Source organism: Trichoderma atroviride, chromosome 6 (assembly GCF_020647795.1).
Source record: "Trichoderma atroviride chromosome 6, complete sequence".
In the NCBI taxonomy this organism is placed as follows: domain Eukaryota; kingdom Fungi; phylum Ascomycota; class Sordariomycetes; order Hypocreales; family Hypocreaceae; genus Trichoderma; species Trichoderma atroviride.
The window spans coordinates 3,954,041-3,976,980 of NC_089405.1; the positions used below are offsets into that span (position 1 = coordinate 3,954,041).

Here is a 22,940-nt window from a genome sequence, read left to right on the forward strand (position 1 = left end):
CATCCGATGAGAGCGGGGCTCATTTTTCATTCAACAAGTATTCATGTTGTGACACCTCTTCCTTAGTCCGATATATGTATCTTATATGTATCTATATGATAGTATTGAGTTATACATGAATTCTTGTAATACAACGGATAGGATTAAAATCTCATTTTAGTAAGCAGACGTTATCGCTTCGGCAGCTCTTAACCCCACTCTGTCCAGCCTCTTCTTGACACAGCAAAGCTACGATGGCGAAGCTATATGGTATCTCCGATTTGCACGTTGCATATCCTCTAAATGCCACTCAGTGGGATCTCCTACAGCCCAAACCGCCTGGCACAGGATTGATCCTTGCGGGTGATATTGGTGAATCAGCTACACACTTGATTAATGTGTTTGAGCGCGCCAAAGCTTGTTTCACGCACGTGTTCTGGGTCCCAGGAAACCATGAGCTCTACTCCGTCTCTCCTTCCGTGGCAAAGCACCCTGCTGATAATCTTCGAGGAGAGGCAAAGTACAACGCCTTGGTAGAGCTAGCCCGGCAGTACGGTGTTCTTACTCCCGAGGATGATTGGATGCTATGGCGGAGATCGGATGGAGTCAACGTCGTGATTGCACTTATATTTACGCTATACGACTATTCTTTCCGACCAGACGATGTTTCTCGAGAAGGCGCGCTGGATTGGGCGATGGAAGACAATGTTTGGGCCACGGACGAAGCCTTATTGCATCCAGACCCCTACGAGTCACGGGACGAATGGTGTACAGCACTATGTGAGAGATGGGAGCAAAAGTTTTCCGAATATTCAGCACGGTATCCAAACACTAAGTTTGTGATTGTGAATCACTGGCCATTGCGAGAGGACTTGGTATACATTCCGAAGATTCCACGATTTTCCCTCTGGTGCGGGACGAAAAGGACTCAAGATTGGGCGGAAGCTGGGCGTTTCGGTGCTGATTACGGAGGGGCGCAAGTGGTCGTATCAGGACATCTGCATGTTAGACGTACTGACGTAAAGGAAGGCGTGAGGTATGAAGAGGTCAGCTTGGGATATCCCAGGCACTGGGAAATGGCACGGGATGAAAGGAAGGGGGTCAATGAGATGCTGAGGGAAATATTACCTGGGAATGAATCAGTGACGGAAGGACAAAGGGTATGGCGGCCACGGGGTTAGTGCGTTTTTTGCCATCTGTGAAGGGTCACTTTATCCTGGAAAGCATGGAAAGCAGTTTTAGTTTTATCGAAACCCCTAAGTAGGCATATTGTGAATTATCTTTGACGACTTATGACCATGCACTGAGACACAATCGTAGCACTGAGTGTAGAGAATGTCTACTTGTGAGAGCACTAGATAGCTAGTCGAAGAGCTCTTCGTGATGATTGTTGCCCTTTGCTTCTCTTTTTACAACCCTCTATATTGAGAAGCCCCTCAATTGTGCTTTGCTGTGCAGTAGCGGCGGGCGTACTTTGCATTTAGCGTTTATCTGCAATCGTTTTGGAGTCACAATGTAACGGTTTGCTCCTTTAGAATAACCTGAATAACAGGAAAAAAAAAATGATAAAGCGGGAGGACGAATAGATTAAAAAGTCTTGATTTCCAAGAAAGCTCTGTTTCGTAGATAGAGTGCCAACGTTACAGCCCGTCCCCACGCTTACGGCACCAAGCAAGTCGCTGCAGATAATTCCGTGCGGTTAAAGTAGAGATTAATGGCTAAAGGAAAGCCTCAAGTGAGTATACAATAACTTGATGCTTATCCAGGAAAGGAAAGTACAGCTGCTGGTAATAGTAACAACGAAAGACCGATTTTGTATGCTGTGGACCCCGGCTTGGAAGCCCAAGATGGTAGGCGTAGTGGGAGAAATTACTGACATAGGTAGTGATCGACGGCCCATAGATTACAGGATAGATTCGTAGGCGTCAGCGTCAGTTGCATTCATTTATTCACTCATTCACTTGCAAGTTTTAAATCTCTCTTTTTATTAAGACAAAAAAAAATACGGTATTTTATATAGCCATTGTAACTTCATGTTCTCTTCTGATCGGAATAAAGGCACGTGCTACAAGAGCAGTGCAAGACCTCCTGTGCAGAGATGCCTCACGCCGATGTTACATGCCTCTCTAGTCGCCCAGGAATGTAACCCATGACTAAGTCACAAGTTTCAAACCCATACTAGTGCGAGTTATTGTACGTTTACCAAGGAAGGCGGGGGCCTCCGCGTTTGCCTTTACAGCCCCTTACACTGCTAACTTCCATCTTCAGGCGCTGGAGCAGCGTTTATTAACCACTGCCCCAGATTGCTCTATGCCGCAACAGAATCCTACGTTACGCGCCTACGAGGGGGGCAGCTTTCTATTTCACCTTCCTATTAATGCATAAAATTTATTATCAAGATAAGATAAGTGCTTTTGTTTGTTCCGTTATCCGGATTGTACGCGCCGAACACTGAGTGTGAGAAATGAGAAACATGCGCCAAGCTCTTGATTCCTTGTACTAGGTAGGCATCAGAGGCAGGGCAAAAAAAGACCCTTTGCATGACTTCAATATCATGATGCGTCCATTGTGCTTCCTTGCATTGAGCTGAACAGCAGTTGATGTGATACGTATTTCAAAGCAGATGAGCAACTCACTTCAATCCATTTATTTAGCTAACAAAGTTGTCTCTGGAATGTAAGGTTATCATTCGACGAAATGGATGATCCATCAAGGGAATTTAGCTCACCAGACTAAGTCATGATACTACCTTCTTAGAATAGGCAAGCAAAGAGAGAGTAATAGGAAGCCAAGAAATCATTGGGATATCTTCTATAAAAGCACCGCATATGCCTATCAATGAAATGGTTTAAGCTCACATCTTCTGCTTCATAAGTCTATGATCAGATCTATACTTTCTCTTATTTTTCCAATACCTAATTTACCATTTTTACTTCATTTCATATCTTATCAGGCATTCAGTCATGACACGCCTTCTTGACGCCAGATTTCTGCTGCTGCCTGCCATCGCATCGACGTTAATTGGCACCGCTTCTGCACAAAATGCAACATGTGCACTCAAGGGAAAACCGGCCGGCAAAGTCCTGATGGGATATTGGGAGAACTGGGACGGAGCATCCAACGGCGTTCACCCCGGATTCGGCTGGACACCAATCGAAAACCCTATTATTAAACAGAATGGCTACAATGTGATCAACGCTGCTTTCCCCGTTATTCTGTCAGATGGCACAGTGCTGTGGGAAAACGACATGGCTCCTGATACTACGATTGCAACACCGGCCGAGATGTGTGAGGCTAAAGCAGCTGGAGCAACAATTCTTTTGTCAATCGGAGGTGCTTCTGCTGGCATAGACCTCAGCTCTAGTACAGTCGCCGACAAGTTTGTCGCGACCATTGTACCAATCTTGAAGCAGTACAACTTTGACGGTATTGATATCGACATTGAGACTGGTTTGACCGGCAGCGGCAATATCAACACGCTTTCCACATCCCAGGCCAACTTGATTCGCATCATTGATGGTGTTCTTGCTGCGATGCCTTCAAACTTTGGCTTGACTATGGCACCGGAGACACCATATGTTACAGGCGGTAGCGTCACGTATGGCTCTATTTGGGGATCATACCTGCCAATCATTCAAAAATATATCCAAAACGGCCGACTGTGGTGGCTCAACATGCAATACTACAACGACGACTACTACGGTTGCTCAGGCGACTCATACGCAGCCGGCACTGTCGCGGGATTTATTGCTCAGACTGATTGCTTGAATGCAGGACTTACTGTCCAAGGCACCACAATCAAGATCCCATACGACATGCAAGTACCCGGCCTACCTGCACAAAATGGAGCTGGCGGGGGCTATATGAACCCAAGCTTAGTAGGACAAGCATGGGACCACTACAACGGTGCTCTGAAAGGCTTGATGACGTGGTCAATCAATTGGGATGGAGCGGGTAACTGGACCTTTGGCGACAACTTGCTTACTCGCATTGGTTAGAAATAGAATAAAGGAGGAAGAGTTTGCATTTAAGTCAGTATATATCTTGACTTTATTCCGGAGAGATACCATGTTTGCACGATGTATGATACACCTTTTAGCAGTATATAGTTGGACTGACTATTTAGTCTATGTATATAAGTAAATAGCTTGATAGTCTTGGATGAATTCGAGCAGTTTATATGAAAGGAGGTGTTTGCTTTTAATAAATTACTTGAACATGTTGACTAAGGTTGCTGTCTGAAGCTGCTGGAGACGCTATTCGGCTGCGAAGCTCTACCTGCAGAGTACATAAGCCTCTGCCGAGAGCCCATGCTGCTTGCGGTACCTAAACAGGTGCTCTGAGTAGATCATTGATTACATAATCCACGATAATATTTTCGTTCATATGGAGTGGAAAAGAAAGGAAAGCGCCTACATCTCATGAATCTTCACACTACCTGTCGCTTGAATAACTATTGCGGACCCAAATCACTATCACCATGAGCCAACATAATGAGCCAAAACGCATTGCCGCCATAATGCTCTCTTGGCTAGACCTCGAACTGATTTCATGCACAGTCATTCAAGGCCTGTGGGCGGGCTATGGCCACATTTGTGCTATCACGGCCAAACCAGTTGCGAATAGCGCGTCCGAAAAGTGGCATCGACTATCCAAGGCTCAGGGAAACGACAAAGACAGTGCCATCCGCCTTGTCCTGAAAATAGTCCACCCCCCACTAAGACGGGAGACGAAGGGCATCTCCGCAAGATGTTCAGTTACGAGGTTGAGCAGTATTTCTATGATGAAGTTGCGCCTCGCCTCGCCAGTAGTATCCCCGTGGCCCAGTGCTTTGCGTCAACGCGGAGCATGCGGCAAAAAGCCATTGATGACGGGATTGACCACGTAATGGCTACACTATTGAACGATCTAAGGCCCGAGTTCCCGGTTGCAGGTGAAAAGAGGGCAATTCTATCGAGCAATCAGGTATATGCAGCGCTGGCATGGCTAGCCAAATTCCATAGCAGCTCTTGGGCTCATTTGCCTCAAGATCTGAGCGATTTTCTTCTGCCACCACTCGAAGAAGCTGCGAGGCGCCAAAAAGACGACAAATGCGGTGGCACAAATCTCTGGCTGAATGGCGGTTATACATACCTCGCCACTAGGCAGGAGGAATATAAATTGCTCGCGCATGATCATTTCTCGGAATGGTCTGATATATTTTGCAGCTCAGTAGATGGTTTGCCATCGCTGGGTGAAGCTGCCGCTGACTTTCTGATCCCACGCGGTAGACACTTTGAGACATATATCCATGGCGATGTAAAGTCCGAAAATCTCTTCTCAACAGAATCCGGCGACGACGTTGTGTTTTTTGACTTTCAATATGCGGGCATTGGGCTGGGTGTGTGTGACCTCGCGAAGCTTTTTACTTGCTCTGTGCCGCTCAGCTTGCTCACGAGTTATAAACCGATCCCTTCTTCGTTAAAAATGGACGAAAACGAGATGATTTTACTCAAGCACTACTGGTCTATCCTCATGAGCAATCGACCTCGGCGCGATATGCCTGCATATAATTGGGACGATTTTCTTCGACATTGGGAAACCGCACTTGTAGATTGGTGTCGATTTCAGGCCTCGTGGGGGTTTTGGGGAAATACAGAATGGTTAGAAGCCAGAGTCAGGTTCATTACTCAGGATGCAGACTGGAAGGATTGGCTTCAGCGCCAGCAACGAATTGCCAGCAATTAGAGCAGATCGCTTGACGTGGATTTAGAAAGGCCAGGCCGTTATATAGCTCATAGGCTGGATCAACACTAATAGACCAACACTCAATGTTTGGCGGATTGATACTTCAACGGTATATTGTATTAGACATTCAAATTTAAGCATCTATCCGATATGGAAATGCTCCACATCTGAAAGAGATAGCCCGTCATGAAACTTTTAATCATTTATTAGTCTCGTTCCTATGCGTAACTCCTCTCTAAATCTTCAAAAGACGTGGATAGAGCTGCAAACCTATCTAGACACCATTTAGGGTGTAACAACAGCGACTTTGCTACGCACAGGAACATTTTCGTTCCTTCCGACCTCAGGGAAATCAGATACCTTAACCCCTTTGCGGAATAGCAAACAATGCGTCGAACCGCCAAAGTGGAACATGCCGGTCTGTTCGCCCTTCTTCACATGTTGCCCCTCCTTCACGGTAATATCGACCGAGCTGACTTCATCCATACCAATAGCGATAAATGCCATCAAGCCAATGGCCGGATTATCTGCTTCAATGAAGATGATGCCTCTGGTTGCCATCGCGGAGAGGTAACCCTGACCAACTGTAATGCCCTTCGTGTCGATTTCTCCATGATTGGTAGGATCTGCAACGTTCTCAAATAGAGGTTCACTGAAGTATGTGCCATCCTGGACAAACGCACGCCGAATCGTTCCGGAAACCGGAGAGTGCCAGCGGTGGTAAGACAGGGCGGACAGAAATGCCTGATAAACTGTTGCTCCCGCGAATTGTTTGGCCAGTGGATCGTGGGCTAGCATATCAAGCACTGAGTAAGGCTGGCCCTTGGCAAAAAACCTATCTCGTAGTTGCGCATTGCGTTGAACGTTGAAAACCTTGGATTCGCATGCATTCGCAATGACGTTGTCATCATCTGGAGATGCCACAGGCCTTGCCTCGTCGTGTACTTGACGTGTAAAGAAGTCTGCATATCTTGATTAGTATTTCTATCCTCGTTTAGGTCATCATGCTTGAGGTAGCCAGCTGCTAGGTTACAATTCATGATACACGTACCGTCCCAAGATTTGTAACCGTGATATTTTGCTGATGGCTCGCATACAAACATTTCTTCAAATTTCATGGATGACTTCAAAGGAGCATTCGCAACTTGCATCACATCAGTTAGGCCAGTTTCGCCGAACCAGCCTAGCTTGTGGTTACCCAAGACCTCTGCTGATTTTGGCGTCTGTAGTCACGCTCATGTTAGCCGATTGCCAATGCCTGTTATCGTTTGGTAAAAACGAAATGCTGTCTAAAACGGAAACTGGATTGTGTAGCATTACCTCTAGAAATTTGCCCCATTCATTCAAAACCTTTTTGAGTGCCTTGTTCACGTCCGGGTCCAAGAATGCAGCATAGCCACTGCGAAGCCGAGTTAATAAGCCATCTCGCCCGTGGCGTTAAACATGCCGGAATTCTTACCTTGGTGTACCCATGGGATAATCGAGGATCGCGCAAAAGGGAACCCCAACCACGCCAGCACTTTCGGCTGCATCTGTCCACTCTGGCGCCCTTGAGACAATGTGATTGAGCACCTGTAGCATATGCTTGTAGTCGCGAATTTGCTTTGTGCCTGTGGGATCCCGCCAGTACGGCCGTTTGTTCGGAATCTCCTCAAACATCTGAATAAAGTACATGTAGATTCGGCTGTTGCCTTCAATGAGTTCTTTGAATTCTTGCAACGCCGGGGTTAACTTTTCGTCAGGATGCTTGTCGACGTGATGGGTTACGCGGCGAAGAAATTCCCGATGGACACGATGATCTGCTGGGAGCCACGCGCCCGGCCTAGACGACGATTACAAAAAGAAAAGGTCAGCTCCCTAAATTCATTACAAAGGATAACAAGAAACCAAAGTGTTCATACTTGTGGATGCGAAATTCGCTAGGAATATCATGGTGATCGCCGTGTTGCCAGACCATTGTGGATGAAGGACCAGTGAACAAGAGAAGTAGATGCTATACGAGTAAGCTGAATAAAGTGATGTACTTGAAGAGCTACCTATAACCTATGTGTTTATTTTATGAGGTTTGAGCTATTCTTTATATGCTCTGTAAATATGCAAAGCATGACGTGCGGTGGCCAGATCACAGTAGCTCCATCAGTCCATTCTGCGTGGCTGCGCGATTTCGCTAATAGTGTAATGATGCAATGGTGATGTGAACGCCGCCCAATGGCAATATTGAGATTCAGCTTGCTTCTTAAAACAAGTGCATCAAGCTCCGTTATACGCGATCGTCAGCCGCTAAGCTGCCGGTTTCCCGCGAGCTAGCGGCGCCTCAAAGCCGATGCGGTCATCTATTTCATCTCCAGGAATGCGAATGTGAAGCAATGCCATGTTGCTGTGCCTGGGGGAAAAGAAATAGCCAATTTGACGGATGCCATTGTGCCGTGTCGCAATTACGTCGTGTACCTATCTTGTTAGTAGGGCTTCATTTCATCCACCTAGACGTGTATTGCGATAACTGTAACTAGTCAACCGATATTATTCACATCATAGATAGGTGGCCGTTCTTTAGTTAAGTTATTAATCTTCGTTGATGTAATTCCTACATTGCCCCCAGTCTATTACCATCTGCTGCATCTAGCTTTGCATCATACGAGGAAAATTGAGCCATTTGATCATTAGGATTGGAGCTGCAATCCTCAATGGAAACGGCAAGTAAATGGCTATTCAGCAGGCACTCTTTCGTTCACAGGCGGCACTAAGCCAAAAAGTCGTAAGACAATAAACATGTGGCAGCCACCTCAAAAGCTCAAAATTCATCAGGTCTTTTTAAAACCCACTATGGGGTTTTTTTCTGCAAAGAGAAATAAAATGTATACGATTCTCTTGATTGTACATCACTGGTTCCTGAAAAATCCATTATTCATAAGGTTGCGAGCTCCGCCATGGCATATGTACACTTTCTGTTTACCTTCATGTTTCTTTGTGTCACAGGGCTTATGCCGAAAGCCACTGGAAAGCATCTGCTAAAACTCTAAAAGCCTCACTTTTTTTTTCTCTCTCTCAAGGTGCAGCAAGCAATGAAGTTGCGTTCTGGTACTCTAATCACCTAGGTAACGTGCAAGAGTAAAGTACTGCAAGAAATCAACTTCATTCCATCAACTTTCAAGTTAGCAATGCCAGAGCCAGAGCCTCACATCGACAAGACTTCTATATCTTCTTAATTTCAGACCGAGCTATGGATTCTAACCCCAAACAACCGGACCGTGGTATTAACACACGGCTTCTCATCATTTCAGATACTCATGGAATGCAATTCCCAGTCGGCGTTAGCGTACACGTAGATGTGGCAATCCACTGTGGCGATCTCACCCAGCATTCCAAACTAGACGAGTTCCGCGCAGGTATCAGTCAAATGGAAGCGATTAATGCGCCTCTCAAACTCGCAATCGCCGGAAATCATGACTTTGCGCTCGATATACCGATTTTCAGGCAGAAGATATCTGAGGCATCTAGATTGCAAGCTCTGGATGATGCGCTGGTCAGGAAAGAATATGGTGACTATGGCGCAGCTCAAGAACTCATGAACGAAGCGAAAGAAAAGGGCATAATTTTTCTGGACGAAGGATCGCATCGGTTTTCTCTCCAAAACGGCGCTCATCTAAAAGTTTACGCACGCCCTTATACGCCATCGACAATATCATCTAATGAGTGGGGGTTTCAGTACAGCGGCAACCACAGTTTTAGCATCGACAGCGAAATCGATATTGCCATTACTCATGGACCACCGCATGGGATGCTGGACATGTCTGTAGAAAGAAAGAGAATCGGATGCCCGCAGCTCTTTGCAGCTGTAGCAAAAGCCCAGCCTAGGATTCATTGTTTTGGGCACGTCCACGAGGGATGGGGTGCAAGATTGGTTACTTGGAGATCCCAAATCTCAAGTAATCCCTCTCATTTTACCGATATAGATAACGACAGATCAACGACTATTGAGACGCTATCGAGTATAAACGGATCAAGATTCGAGTCGCCAGATCAAAAGGAAATAAGAGAGAGAAAAGTTGCGGAATATCATTTACGTGGCTACTGCCAAGTTAGCCCTTCTACCGATGGGACGTTGTCTATAGGGAATGGAAAAACTTTATTCATCAATGCATCAATTAAAGGCCACGATAACCTGGTTCAATTTCCCTGGATTGTCGATATCCAGCTACCAGCTTATGCATCATAGGCCTTGTGGGGCGGGAAGCGGTTTACGTCGCGGGTCTGTATATTAATTAATGCCATATTGGCGAGAGTATATCTTCTTCATCTAAGTACCCATTTCTGAATTGTCGACTCAGTTTACTTTTGCTATAGCACTTCAACGTCAATGAAACTAAACGGAGAATCCGGCTATCGACATTTCAGATAAGCCCAAATCTCCTCCCATGCGTTTCGGCAGCGCTGGCAATAGCTCTTGTGTCCAAGCAATAATCTGCGGCGTCTGTAGACTGACTCGCACACCCGCCTCTGTACTTTGGATCCGTGATTTTGAACCCGATTTGGAGCTCTTATAAGAGCTAGAACCAAGTATAAAAGGTCCCCAGCCAATTGATGCCCTGGCCTCCGTTGCTGATGCCTCCAAACTGCTCTCTAACCACGCGGTATTGCCATGGAACTCCAGCTCCACATTAGAGGCAACAATAAAGGCATTTGGATAACTAGAAAATTGTGCATGAGATATCTCCACGGGTAGGTCCTGTTCCACAGCATGTTGTAAGAACTCACGCCCAGGCGAAATCATGAATCCCGGAGCGGCGTCAAGTTGGTGATCAGCAAAGAGCTCCGCATGCAGCCAAGGGCGCTCAATGTCGACGACCATACACTCCATTGAAACTTCGACTTCGAGATCATCCATAGTTGAATCTGGCCCCTCTTTAGGATATGAGCTGGGCTCGCCGACTCCCATTGACCAAAATCCCCATCCAACGCCAAAGTTTTCACTCACAGCGGAATGGCTCGCCGCTTTGAGCGAGTCATGTTCTGATACGGCCACCTTCATTGTAATGCGAGTCCATGGCGATGAATCTTTAACCATTGAATTTTCCAGAAGTTTTTTATTGGCGACAAGTTCATGATCGTTGACGACTTTGCCATTGGCGTAAACCTCTGGTGCAACAATAGTGTTGGGCAGAGGCACCAATTCAGAGCTCACACTCTTGAGTTTAGATTCAAGCTTTTCAATCTGCCGTGTGATGGTTTCAATCCGATCTCTAACATAGCTTTGAGCTTCTTCTTTACCTGCGTCGTCGGCGGCCTGCATAACTCCAGCTTTCTGAGCTGTGAATGCTTTGTTCCAGGTATCCGCTGCGGCATTTATAGCGTCAAAAGGATTGATAAACGCTTCCACGTTGTGCTCAACATCACCGGCCAATGTTGACGGTGCATTGTCTTCTTTTTGTACAGCTGTTTTACTGTCTTTCCCCGTAGATACTTTGTTCTCTCCGGTAAGTATTTTGGCGCCTTCCGCTATAATTTCTTCAACATCTTTCGCAGAAGTCTGTCCTGTAGCCCACTTTTTGGCGTCGGCATCCGCATAAGCTTGTTCATAATGGCCCCGTAGTGCTGTGCTGGCTTCGTCTTCAGTCTCACTGAATTGATGCGGGATAAATTTGCCATTGCTAATAGCATCGTAGAGACCCTGATGTGAGATCAAAAGATGATGAAGGCGCTTGATCTCTGCGTGAAGCTCTATTATGGATGGGCTATTGTTGAGCTTTTGCCACTCGTCCATCTTTTGTTGTACCAGGCTGGCCCAATTTGGAGGCATAAGATTGACACTGTTGTATTCAGTAACGCCATCGGCTGCCAGCAGAGTAAGATTCCGGAACGCCTCTTTGCTACTTTCAACCCGTTTCATGGCAGAAGCGAGATCAACTAGTCCAAAATGGAACTCAACTGGGAATTTATTCCCATACACAACCCAGTCCATGTACTTGGCTTGAATGGCTGCCTTGTAATCACGACCATTTGACTGCAGCCACTCCAGAAAGGAATACTCCTGTTGTTCTGCGGTCAATCCCTTTTCTTTGATGGTCTGCTGGTGTCGCGTTTGAGCTTCATTATAACGTTCAACGGCTTGGTTCCAAGACTCCTGTTTCTCCACATAGGTCTGGAGTCTCGATTTTCCAGACTCGCCATAATCGCTTGTCGTCAAGTAGTCCATGGCTTTGGTATATCTATCGCGAATTTCGGATTGGCGCCCAGTCAGCAGCCTCTCATCTTCGCTAGATGAAACGGACGTTTCGACGGAGACCAAGCAGTCCAAGGCAGCAAGGTAACTTCTCGCAACACTTTTCCTAGTGCGGTCGATCTAACTACATAAGCCTTTTGATCCTTACAATTTGAGCAAGGTTAACTCACCATTACTTTGCTCACTGGTATTTGGTTGTCAACCAATTGAGCTTCTGCAATTCTAACGCCTAACGGTTTGATCGAATCTTTGGGTTCATTCCAGTAAAATTCACTGTAGTATAATTAGCATATATAGAGTAGACGTTGGCCTGTAATACGAGCACACCTTGGATCAATAATAGTTGCCGGAACTTGAACGGTCATCAGTTGTGTGGAAGACGCGGTGAATGACGAGCTGATGGCTTCTCTAATGGTAGTGGCTACTGTAGTCACCATGCTGAGGGCGCCTCGGCCGTGGGTTGTTGGTTTCACAAGCTCAAGATTCTCGCTGGGAACCGCAGGCACAACAGCAGAGGACATGGTATCATCGCCGGCTGCAACCGGAAAAGCGACGTTAGAACTCGCTTTGTTTGACATTGTATTGCTCGATGTTCAATTTATAAATCTCTTGTGAGATATGGTCAATTTAATATTAGAAATGTAACTTTGAAGCGTTTGGCTATCCGGATACTGTAGAATTCTGGTTTCGCGGTAAAAGATCTGCTGGAGGGCCCTTAGAAATGACGCACAAAAGGGAAGCAAAGCCCTGAGAAAAAGATTTCATAAAGCTTGGATTCAAAATACCGTTTTCTAAGTTGGGTCATGCTAGACATGGTGCCTATTAATAGTCGATATCTCCAGTACGATGTAAATATTTGCGGCTACTGTAAATTGTCACACCCACGAGTTTCATTGAACAGCTGGGCATCCGGGTCTTGGTGTGTCTCATAGCCAGCCCAGAGGCCAGCTCAGCTATGCTACAACCCAGCTGAAATTTCCCGGAATTGAAGTTTGTAATTATGTAATTAAATGAGGATCATTAAAAGCCGATTTTATGAAGTGTGTCTCTTTCTTCAGCTTGCTACTTTTGTTACCGATTGAGCGCAGAAAATACACTACTCGGAAGAGGAGCTGAGAGTTCAAGTGGCTTGCGCGTCAACGCCATGCTCAGCGCCAATGCTTTGTAGTGAGTGTATTTGGATTCGAAGGACCATGTATATCACGGGCCACGTGTAAAATTTAAGGCGCAAGCTGCTTGACCTGACATAAAATAGTGTTGATGTTCACACTTTGCTCGTTTTCGCTGTTTCTACTTATGCCTCGCCTTACGGAAGGAGATACGCCCACTGCATTTCTAAGCGCATTACCAGCCCAAAATTTGACCTGTTTGTGTAATAAAGACCCCTGAATTCTCACTAGATGCTTCGTCGATAATTTTCAACATCCCCTCCACGCTGGACTCTATCGTGTCTGGAGGTCCCGAAGCAAAGCCCCATTGATCAGCAACAAATTGGCCTGCGCGCGTCTGTACCCAGCCAGGATGAAGTGCAATCGTGATGAGGCCGCGATCTTTATTTTCCAGATGCAAGGCTTTTGTCAGCCAATTTTGAGCCGCCTTGCTTGGGCCATACGCGCCACCGGGCACTGGCTCCATCTCTGCAATGCTTCCGACTGAAGAAGTAACCATAACGAGCTTTGGCGACAGTGATTTTTGTAAAAGCGGCCATAGAGCTTGGAAAACTAGTAGAGGTGCAATGGTATTGACTTCAAAGGCCTCGCGAAGTTCTTCCGCTGTCGTCTCGGTGGCCGGTACCATGGGCGACGTTCGTCCGGCATTATTGATCAGGACATCAATGTGATCTATATCGAGTTTGAAAGCCTCCTTGACTTCGGCCGTGGATCGAATCGTCGATAAATCCAGCTTCAAGATTTGTAGGCTGCTACCTAACCCTTTTGGAGCTGCCGTCGTCTCCCGTGTAAGAGTAGAAATCCCGTCTTCATTTCGAACTGTTGCAATGACAATCGTGTTGGGGCGTGCAAGGAGGGACGTGACAATTCCAAGACCGAGACCGCGATTCCCACCGGTTACGATGTAAACAGTATTAGTTGCCATGTTCGAAAGATGCATTCGTATCGTTGTCCATGTAGCGACGATGGGTTTTAAGGAAGGAGGAACAGAATCTATAAGAGACAAGATTCCTAGCTACCAATTAAGGTATGTGGGGACCCTTTTTAAATGAGGGGCTGTACTCTGTGGTGACTAGGGTTTTGTTCTAGGCATCCAACGCAGCGCGAGGGTAATCCCCTCTTATAAATGCCCCTGACTCTACTCTCAAAGCACAGTTCTGATACGATATTGAACAATAAATTCTTACTTACTCTTGCATTGCTACTTTTATTAATAACCTTATTACAGTGAAAAAGACTTATAAAAATGTTCCCAGAACAAGATTGTATATTAAGGGATAATAGACTGCCTTTGGGGCCCCTCTCTCCCCACCGCATCATTTTCCTTATTCCAGTTCGTGGCACGCGAACATGCTGCTGATATGTAATTGAGGCTATCTCATAGTTCTAAATTCTCTACAAACCACTTATGTGATTCAGCCAAATGCACATACCAATAATACTTCACCCCATAATCTACTCTTGCTTCAACATATGTAGGCGGGGTATGGGTGGATGGTTATAAAAAGACGCATGGTAATTCACTTACTGAATTAAATATATGGCGCATCCTGCACGTGGTTCATACACTGTCACAGCAATTACGGCTGCTCCAATTTCAATCTGTCCTACATCTATTCGCTTGAGGCGGCTACCTCAGATTTGAGATGCGTATTCAAATACGCAAGTTTAGCGGCTGGTAGCTTAGGATATAACAGGGGTGTTTGTGCACAAAGTGAGAGTTGGCTTTGAATCAGGTAAATTTGGCTCTAACAAAGATAATAGTATACGAAACCAAGGGCACTGCTGTTTTTATCGAGCTTAAAAAGAAGGACAAGGCTGAAAGAACCTGTTGGAAAGGGAATAAGTAAGAAACAGGGCTTCTGGTGTGAATCCAGATCCCTTTCATTTTTAAGTCATCTTTTCTTCCTGGATAACAATTCAGGTAATCTTGGTTTCGTTCTCTAACATGTAAGTCTCTCAGTCTTCAATCACGCTTGTATAATCGCGTGATATTTTCACTAGTGATGTAAAATCTTGGCTCCCCAGCTACAGGATTAGGGACAAGCCTTAGGTACGCGCAATATCTATGAGATCCAGAAGATTGAAAGAGTAAAATTCTCTTTTACAGTGGCTTGTTATAATAATGGACCGCCGCTTGCTAGGGATATGATTGGCAATCACTCCCTTTTTGGATAATTATATGATACCAGTCATCACTTATCATCTCGAATCTCAACGCGGAACTTTTTCTAGCAAATCGCAATCGGGGAAGAGCTGCTTTGCACAGCCGAAAACATCATTGACGGGAAGGATGCTATCTCAAAACAAACGAAAGGTATAATTGATACAAAACAGCTCGACACTCTGCATTCCACACATACAAAATCGACGCGGAAGACAACTTTTGTAAACTTCTCAAATAGCACAATGAATTAGCCTAACACTAACATACAGCTTTCCCAACATATCTCCTGTCATCATATAAAAGAAAAAAGACATTGGCTTAGCTCATGATATTGTTGCCCGCTTGAAACAAATTCTTATGCCTACCTATCTGAGTAACTGTAATCAGATTGCGAGAATACGTTTGGGTATATGGACCCAAGTAACCCCTTCTTGGCGATCCGTATTCTTCTTTGCGTTTAGTTTACGTTGTGTCTCCGATTGAAACAGCTTTAGGAAAACAATTCATTGTTCCCTGCGCCATCAAAGCCATAATTCTCAGGTGCTCGGAGATACAGTCATGAGATTCTTGACATAACAATTGCACTTAAAACTAATCGTAGTGCGTATGCCATTCCTAAAGTACTCTCTAACCGAGGAGTCAGAGATCGGTGTCTGCACATCGGCCCGAACTTTCTTGTGCTCGGTATTCGTCGCAGCTTATCTTGGGCGTGATATCATGGTATCCCGAATAGGTAAACGCATCGCCTTTTTAGGTCTAGACTCGGGCTCAGCTAGCGTCAACCGGACGTGGAGAAGGTGCAGATGGTTACCTCATCTTCCAGGCTCTGGATGTTTATAAAAGGCATCTTGGCTATACAGTGAAGCCGTCGAGTTTCATATACTACTCATAACTCAGGCATTTCAATAAAAAGTTTCCAGGAACACTGTTCAAATTATTAAACATGACTGAGCCTAACATCCTCCTTCCGTCGGACGGCGCTTCTGGCGTCAAAGCAGATGGGACGGCAACAGCGACATGTCTCTGTGGCACTGTCCAGTTGTCGTTTGTAAGTTGTCTCTATGAAGTTGCTGTATATATTATTGACTTCTACATAATAGCCTGTTGAAGGCGAAGATCTGATCAACACTTTCGTCTGTAACTGCAGTGATTGCCACAAACTCAGTGCCTCCATGTTTTGTTCAAACTTTACTGTCAGCGACAAGAGCCTCAAGCATGTTAGAGGCGAAGACAAATTGACCAGGTGGGCTCAAAACAAAACTATTGCATCTGGAGCTACAATGGAAGACAGTTTCTGTTCTGTCTGTGGCAATTTGCTGTACAGGAGGAGTAGCAGATTCCCGGGAATGAGCATCCTGAGAATTGGGACTGTAGACGACTTCAACTTACATGAATCGAAGCTGAAGCCACAGTTTGAGCAGTTTATAGACAACAGAGCCAACTGGCTGGCCGGGGTACAGATTGAGGGAATACCACATCACGCGAAGTCTGGATTCTAGGCTGTGCGGAGACTTGTGCTCTATTTGAATAGCTAGGTAGCTATAGCTTTGATGGCAACTTGTGTTCTGGTCGATAACTAAAGCCCTATTCTCGCGGCTCACGTTTGAAGAGAGCTGAAATTGTACTCATTTTCTCAATCTCCGCAACTACCTAGTTATTGAAGATTATACTATAAGTGCCTACCTGAGGCAGATTGCCCTATGTCAACATTTTCGTAAGCTACTATGTTGGGGGCCCTACCTGGAAGAAACAACAGATGAAGGGATTTGACCAACTACTGGAGAATCCCGAAATTAGGACACGCAAACGATTATCCACACGAGTGAACTTATTCACGCATGATGTTTCTTTTCTACCGAGTGCTTTCTAGTCCATAAAACCTTGCATGGGCATCTGACGCGTGTGGATGGGTTTAGCTTGATGGCATTCAAAGCATAATTGCCCCAAGCCCGCTGTAATCAGCGAACAGGGCTAAGCCGCAGAACCGCTGACGTCAGTCTTTCCCACAGCTATATACAGCGGTCAAATCATAGGATCAAAACTCAATTTTTGCAGTGTCAAGCGTAGTTCATGTTCTGAACTCAATGCTTAGCCACCATGAACAGAGGCCGTGGTTGCCTGGCATGCAAAGCTGCAAACACCAAGGTGCGTGGCTAATTCCGCGCTTGTCAAGCGCACATAGTGACACAGTATGACAGTGCGATCTTAACCGTCCCACCTGCGGACGCTGTACTCAGGAGGGACTCATTTGCTCTGGCCTTCCACTAGGTGCTCTCTTCGTATTTCGCGATGAGAATGAGGTAGCCAGGAGAAACTCTCAGCGTGCAAGGAGGCAACTAGGAGAGAGTTTCATCACACAATGGGACGCTTCAGACTCTTCTAATTCCGTCTCCCAGGGCTGGCCATATCAAGCGGCTGCTGGAACAATCGGTTCATCACGTCTGCAACAACAATATTCGTGGCTTAGTGATCATGCACTTGCAACAGTACCTGAGCCGTTAAGAAGGGATGTTGAGACAAGAGCCGTGGAGCGATTTTTTGTTAACTGGACGCTACATCCTAGTAACCACGGAGGATCGCCAGGTGAGTTTAGTTTGTTAGGCCAGTGGTCTTCCTCATTCTGCTCACCATGATATACTTAGGTTATATGCATGAGCTTCCTATGCTTTTTGAAAGTGCACAGCAAGATTCAGTCCTTTGGCTTGCGGTCCGTGCTGTGGCTTTTGCAGATATTAGAAATGAGAATACCGGGAGTGTCTCGTTTCACACCAAGTCACGACAGCATTACGGTGCCGCGTTGAATCGCATGAGAACCGTCATCAACGACCAGCAAAATCTTGGGGACGACAGGATTCTGTTTTCTATGCTGTTAATTGACAACTTTGAGGTATTGTATTCTCCAAATAGTTGCATAACTCCGCTAACAAGTTTGGGATAATACAACAGTTGATGTATCTAGGTCGAAATGATCCTTTCAGTCCACATGGCGAAGCTATCAAACATATCTTACGCTCTAGGGATGATGGACAGTTGTACAGCCCGAGCCGCTTTTCGCTTTGGCGTTTGACTCATTATCGACTCCAGTTTTGGCAAACGTTGTTTTTTGAACACCCTGATGCTCAGCAAATCGCATGGGTGAGCAAATTGAACATGGAGCAGCCAGACTTGCGCATCTGCTCGTATGTTTTGCATATGAATATTCTTACTGCGCTGTCAAAATCTCTCACGCAAACGAACGAGAATGATGAGACGATGCGAACGGAAAAGCTACACCGGATAAACCAATTGGCCAAGGAGATGCAAGAGCTTATTTCGGCCATCGAGCAGTGGATGTCGGAAATGTCCGAGCCTTGGAGAGCGAAAAAACACGAATCCCAAAACATTGTAGTTTTTGGGGACGTTGACGAAGTTCATGGCTATCCAATCCCACGTCTGCAATACTCGCAGATTCTTAGCTACGATGATATTTGGCTGGTAGGAGACGCATACAAAGTACAGTACATACGATGGGACTAACTATAAATCAAGGCTTATATCTGGAATTTCCATGCATCAAGTCAGATTGTATTGCGAGAGTCATTGGTAGAAACCATTGAGAGTGCCTCTGTACTACAAGGCAAAGACGAGCTGGATGAAGATGACAAGTCCGTGATACAGAAGCAGCGAGAACAAGTGGACAATTTAGCTGCTACAATTCTGGAATCATTCCCCCAGCTTCTGGGGTTCACGTACAAGTATAGAAAGTCTGGACAGCCGCAAATATCTTTACAGGGAAGAATGGTTGGACGACTCTTCGCCCTGTTCTCAATGTGGGTAGTACACAAGGCCAGATTTGCATCGACTCAGCAAAAGCAGACTGCATCTGATGTAGTGGCCTGGATTAATAACCGTCATGGGTTAGACTAGAAGAATAATGACATTGCCAAAGGCCCTGAACACTATTTCTTACAACTCAGAGATAGTTTGATCTTGTTCTCAATACTGTGACCATGCTGTTGACAGTGGCCACAAAAGATTCGTCGCTCGCTTTCACTGTATCTCCGCACTCAATGGTACTGCTCTGTAGGGGCCTCTGAGATTCCGAGAAAATCTTGCCGGCATTGTTCTTTTCTGGACTCATCTTGAGAGCTCCCTTAGCGCTATCTCCAGACTAGAAACGTTCAATGAAAATGCCAGATATGGAGAGATCATTGTCCTACCTGGTCAATAGGCTCAACGTGGAGTGGTTAAGTTCAAGAGCGTACTTGTATAAGGGTAAATTTGCAGGCTGCTTGACGCGTTGTGTATATGGTTGAAGGGGCATTGGTATATCTTTATTGTCTGGTACCAGAAAGGCATACGACCTGTCCTCTTGCTGTTGAATACAAGTCGAGGTATAGGGCAGCGGATCATGTTTAAGAGTGTTATATAATAAGCATGGGGATATTTTCCATCTGTGGCCAATTTGATGCTAGGAAGTCCAGAGAAAACAAATCTCTCGAGAGTAAAGATGTAGTTAAACGGGAGCCTTGGATGATATCAACGGGCTAACAGCTAGCTTGCCAATAGAGACTCTTTGACTCCCGACGCATCTCTCCGGCCTATCCAAATGTCGGCGCTGGCCACGAGTCCTGCATCATGAGCAGCGGATCCAGCGGCAGACCCTCTAGCCCTAGACCGAGGAAAGAGTCCTGGGGCCACCACTGAGCGGATGAGTCTGATGCCAGCGAGTCATTCTGCAGGAGGGCCGCTGACGCCGCTTCGTTGGTGATCTGCGTGTTTCTCGACTCTGCGTCGTCCGCCGCCGCCGCCGCCGCCGCCGCCGCCATGACGATATCATTCAACGCCTTGGCATCTTGTTCCTTCCGCCGCTGGTGCATCTTGACGAGCAGTATGGCCGTGCTGGAAGCTTCTCGCATGACATCCGTGTTATACGCCGTCGCCACCTCGCGCAACGTCTGGACCGCATCTGGCAGCAGCCCCATGGCAACCTGATTGTCCATAGACAGCAGCGTGCAAATGATCTGGAAGGGCACGTTGGCTACCTGGTGCCAGGGCGAGTGGCCGACCACGTTCTGGCGCGTGGCGCGAAGCCCCTGCCGTGCGACCTGGGCAAAGCCGTCCAGCACGCTACCCGAGAGGACGAGCCCCAAGTACTGCAGACGCCGGATTACGCAGAGCATCAGGTTACACTGCGTTAGTACCATGGGCGCCGCCAGGTCTTGAATGCTCATGATGTCGAGGAGGGTTTGCTCCAGCTCCGGGACGCTCTGCCTGTGCTCGTAGTCTAGGCTCTCAGAAAGCGCCAAGAAGCTGAAAATGTCCCTTTTTCCTTGCTCATTTGACAAGTCGGCAAGTGGCAGCTTGGTCGTCGCTGTTGGCAGCTTGACGCGCGTGCGGCCGAGTTCGAAAGACATCCACAGGTTAAAGTGGCAGCCAATGGCGTATAGTTTCCGCCTGACTACCAAAGTCCTGTCGCCAGATGGAGGAGGAGGTTGTTCCGCTGAGCACCCCTCTAGATGCAGCCCGGCTGCCTCAAGCAGGTGCATGAGGTGACAGCTCGCCAGCCACGTGGGGTGTGGGGTGCCGGCGATGCGTAGATAGGAGACTCGCAACACTCAAGCCGTGATGAGCTCGATGGATGGAGTATACACCTGATTGTGATGGTCCAAGATGACGCGCGCGGTTTCTAGTAGTTGGCTCTCCTTCATACTGGGCTGCTTGTCAGAGAACAGACACCCCAGAGCAGCTACTCCGCACAGAATAGCTTCAGGGAGGCCGAGTGTGTTGGCTCCAGCAAGACCAGGTGGCCATACCATTTCCATTTGCCGGGTAAGATGGGTTCGGTCCAAGAATGGGTAGTACAGATCTATCTTTTCAAAGTAAACTTCTGTCAGGAAACGCATCTCGTCGCGAGATATGATGCTTGCTAAAGACATGGGAAGGTTTCCGCTGGCAGAGGCCAGAGAGGGCTCGGATGGCGCAGACCGCCTCAGACCCAAATTCCACGCGAAAATGCTCAGCGTGGGCGCCAGGTTGAGATCGCTCTGTAGGCCCAGCTTTTTAGCATACACGGCACCCGAGTTGACCTCGACGGGACTCGGCTGCTGCTGGCCCGGGTTGCTACTTGCGCCGGCGTGATCGACATCAAGCGTGATGGCAGTGGTAGCACCATCACCAGAAGCAGCCGAGGACTTGTTGGCCCCTGGAAGTACTGCCGATGGCTCACTGTGTCTCTCCCGGCGACGGTGGCCATACTGGCAGTCTGATTTCAGGTGGGCGCAGATCGAGCAGGGCTGCGTGCCGGAGCATTTGCGCTTCCTGATCTGGCAGGGGATGTAGGTAGGCGGGTTCGACTCCGTCGCTGGCGTAACCCGTTTCTGGCCATGCCCCGGGGTTCAAGCATTTCTTAAGATAGTCTTCAGGCCGAAGAGACAAGATTTAACCTTGGATCAAGGAGCAAAGAGAATTTGCGCAGCCTTCTAGAATCATTGTTTCTTGCTACTGGGGGGGGAAACAGGGAAAGGACGAGAAAGGATCGATCTGATGTGTCATGGCTGGATCATGAAAGAAAGTCACCTGACGCCAAACCTTACTGTAGAAAAATGTAGCGCGGAATGGCAATGGCTACATATAACCATGCAGTCACTTTGTTCTCGTATTGCTGAGCGTATAGAGTCGATATATCGCCTATTCTATCAATTCAGGCTTATTTTTTGGGGCAAATCATTTCTTGTCCACGCATCTTCTCCCCAGCCGCCGAACTGATCCAGCATGCTCTCCACAGTAGCCCACTTCTCGAGCCTTGCCCTTTCAGCAAATTCATCACCGACAAAACGGACAACAGACATGACTGCCTCCCTCAGGTTGTTCAGTTGACATTTTACTTCCCTCTCCTCGGCGCTGTCGCCATCACTGCCCCGTGCACCGAGCATCCGTCCCATGCCGCGTAGGTGCCAGTTGCCGGGCCCGCCCAGCCCCAGACAGGAGATGGTAGCGTACACTACGGCCTCGGCCTCGAGAGGTGTCAGTATCTCAAAGTCGGAGAGGTAAAGGCCATACACGGCGAAGGTCTCGTCAAGATTGACGTCCTCCTTGTGGCTGCCCCAGGTGTTGAATATCTTGGGTAGGAGATATGGACCGTAGATGACCTTCATGGTATTCTCTCCACGCTTACAGAGAGCTTCTACATCGAGGTTGCCAGGCTTCCTATGGGAGAAAAGGGTCAGACAGGCTTGCAAGACTCGATTCTTTTGCTCAAAGGGGAGCACGTACCACTTATCGTTAAGTGAGCTCTTCTCCGACCTGGCTGCTGCGTGTCCTTCCGCCGCAGCTAGCGACATCACCACGCACAGAACCTGGGGAGCCCCCACGAGGGTGATGAGCTTAAGCAGGATATCACGAAACCGTACAGAGAGCTGGTTCCGGGATGCATCTGTTGCGAATGCCGGCTCGTGCTTGGTCAGATACCCATAGAACTCATCCAGGGGCTCGGTAGACGGGGAAGCCGCTACTGTTGCTGCCTTGATGAAGATTATGTTAGCAAAGTTGGGGCAGATATGCGTTGATCTCGAGATACTTACGGTAATTAAGATCCAAGCGTCATCCCCTATCTTCGCTGGGACTAAGCCCTGTGTATTCTTACAGAGCTCAGCCCACTTGGAATCGCTGAAAATCATGTTATGAGATGTGAATGAAA

At 47.0% G+C, this 22,940-nt stretch overlaps 13 protein-coding genes across 13 annotated transcripts; 6 read left to right on the plus strand and 7 right to left on the minus strand.

Moving 5' to 3' along the window:
- The first annotated feature begins 205 nt into the window (after positions 1–205).
- On the plus strand, positions 206–1,272 carry TrAtP1_011942 (uncharacterized protein). Its single transcript, XM_014084961.2, has one exon. It carries the CDS (start codon positions 234–236, stop codon positions 1,158–1,160), a length of 927 nt encoding a protein of 308 aa, XP_013940436.1. The 5' UTR covers positions 206–233; the 3' UTR covers positions 1,161–1,272.
- Positions 1,273–2,942: 1,670 nt separating this feature from the next.
- Positions 2,943–3,977, plus strand: TrAtP1_011943 (uncharacterized protein; the record flags this gene model as incomplete). The annotated part of the gene is made up of 1 exon (XM_014084962.1): positions 2,943–3,977. The coding sequence occupies one exon, from the start codon at positions 2,943–2,945 to the stop codon at positions 3,975–3,977; it is 1,035 nt and encodes a 344-aa protein (XP_013940437.1).
- A 414-nt stretch (positions 3,978–4,391) lies between these two features.
- On the minus strand, positions 4,392–7,912 carry TrAtP1_011945 (uncharacterized protein). The gene is made up of 5 exons (XM_014084963.2): positions 7,608–7,912; positions 7,166–7,528; positions 7,027–7,105; positions 6,758–6,929; positions 4,392–6,668 (listed from the first exon to the last, which is right to left on the minus strand). The coding sequence occupies exons 1-5, from the start codon at positions 7,661–7,663 to the stop codon at positions 5,992–5,994; spliced, it is 1,347 nt and encodes a 448-aa protein (XP_013940438.2). The 5' UTR covers positions 7,664–7,912; the 3' UTR covers positions 4,392–5,991.
- TrAtP1_011944 (uncharacterized protein) lies at positions 4,729–5,706 on the plus strand (the record flags this gene model as incomplete). The annotated part of the gene is made up of 1 exon (XM_014083475.2): positions 4,729–5,706. The coding sequence occupies one exon, from the start codon at positions 4,729–4,731 to the stop codon at positions 5,704–5,706; it is 978 nt and encodes a 325-aa protein (XP_013938950.2).
- Positions 7,913–8,483: 571 nt separating the features above from the next.
- TrAtP1_011946 (uncharacterized protein) lies at positions 8,484–10,312 on the plus strand. Its single transcript, XM_014084964.2, has one exon. It carries the CDS (start codon positions 8,927–8,929, stop codon positions 9,920–9,922), a length of 996 nt encoding a protein of 331 aa, XP_013940439.2. The 5' UTR covers positions 8,484–8,926; the 3' UTR covers positions 9,923–10,312.
- TrAtP1_011947 (uncharacterized protein) lies at positions 10,070–12,504 on the minus strand (the record flags this gene model as incomplete). The annotated part of the gene is made up of 3 exons (XM_066115316.1): positions 10,070–12,046; positions 12,097–12,199; positions 12,254–12,504. The coding sequence occupies 3 exons, from the start codon at positions 12,502–12,504 to the stop codon at positions 10,070–10,072; spliced, it is 2,331 nt and encodes a 776-aa protein (XP_065971414.1).
- Positions 12,505–13,165: 661 nt separating this feature from the next.
- TrAtP1_011948 (uncharacterized protein) lies at positions 13,166–14,099 on the minus strand. Its single transcript, XM_014084965.2, has one exon. It carries the CDS (start codon positions 14,033–14,035, stop codon positions 13,271–13,273), a length of 765 nt encoding a protein of 254 aa, XP_013940440.2. The 5' UTR covers positions 14,036–14,099; the 3' UTR covers positions 13,166–13,270.
- A 2,035-nt stretch (positions 14,100–16,134) lies between these two features.
- On the plus strand, positions 16,135–16,905 carry TrAtP1_011949 (uncharacterized protein). Its single transcript, XM_014083258.2, has 2 exons — positions 16,135–16,310; positions 16,363–16,905. Exons 1-2 carry the CDS (start codon positions 16,206–16,208, stop codon positions 16,759–16,761), a joined length of 504 nt encoding a protein of 167 aa, XP_013938733.1. The 5' UTR covers positions 16,135–16,205; the 3' UTR covers positions 16,762–16,905.
- Positions 16,906–17,359: 454 nt separating this feature from the next.
- Positions 17,360–19,168, plus strand: TrAtP1_011950 (uncharacterized protein; the record flags this gene model as incomplete). The annotated part of the gene is made up of 5 exons (XM_014084966.2): positions 17,360–17,407; positions 17,461–17,845; positions 17,905–18,149; positions 18,209–18,736; positions 18,791–19,168. The coding sequence occupies 5 exons, from the start codon at positions 17,360–17,362 to the stop codon at positions 19,166–19,168; spliced, it is 1,584 nt and encodes a 527-aa protein (XP_013940441.1).
- A 46-nt stretch (positions 19,169–19,214) lies between these two features.
- Positions 19,215–19,382, minus strand: TrAtP1_011951 (uncharacterized protein; the record flags this gene model as incomplete). Its single annotated transcript, XM_066115317.1, has 1 exon — positions 19,215–19,382. The coding sequence occupies one exon, from the start codon at positions 19,380–19,382 to the stop codon at positions 19,215–19,217; it is 168 nt and encodes a 55-aa protein (XP_065971415.1).
- Positions 19,383–19,842: 460 nt separating this feature from the next.
- On the minus strand, positions 19,843–20,790 carry TrAtP1_011952 (uncharacterized protein; the record flags this gene model as incomplete). The annotated part of the gene is made up of 1 exon (XM_066115318.1): positions 19,843–20,790. The coding sequence occupies one exon, from the start codon at positions 20,788–20,790 to the stop codon at positions 19,843–19,845; it is 948 nt and encodes a 315-aa protein (XP_065971416.1).
- Positions 20,791–20,859: 69 nt separating this feature from the next.
- Positions 20,860–21,180, minus strand: TrAtP1_011953 (uncharacterized protein; the record flags this gene model as incomplete). Its single annotated transcript, XM_066115319.1, has 1 exon — positions 20,860–21,180. One exon carries the CDS (start codon positions 21,178–21,180, stop codon positions 20,860–20,862), a length of 321 nt encoding a protein of 106 aa, XP_065971417.1.
- A 759-nt stretch (positions 21,181–21,939) lies between these two features.
- TrAtP1_011954 (uncharacterized protein) lies at positions 21,940–22,920 on the minus strand (the record flags this gene model as incomplete). The annotated part of the gene is made up of 1 exon (XM_066115320.1): positions 21,940–22,920. The coding sequence occupies one exon, from the start codon at positions 22,918–22,920 to the stop codon at positions 21,940–21,942; it is 981 nt and encodes a 326-aa protein (XP_065971418.1).
- Positions 22,921–22,940: the final 20 nt, after the last annotated feature.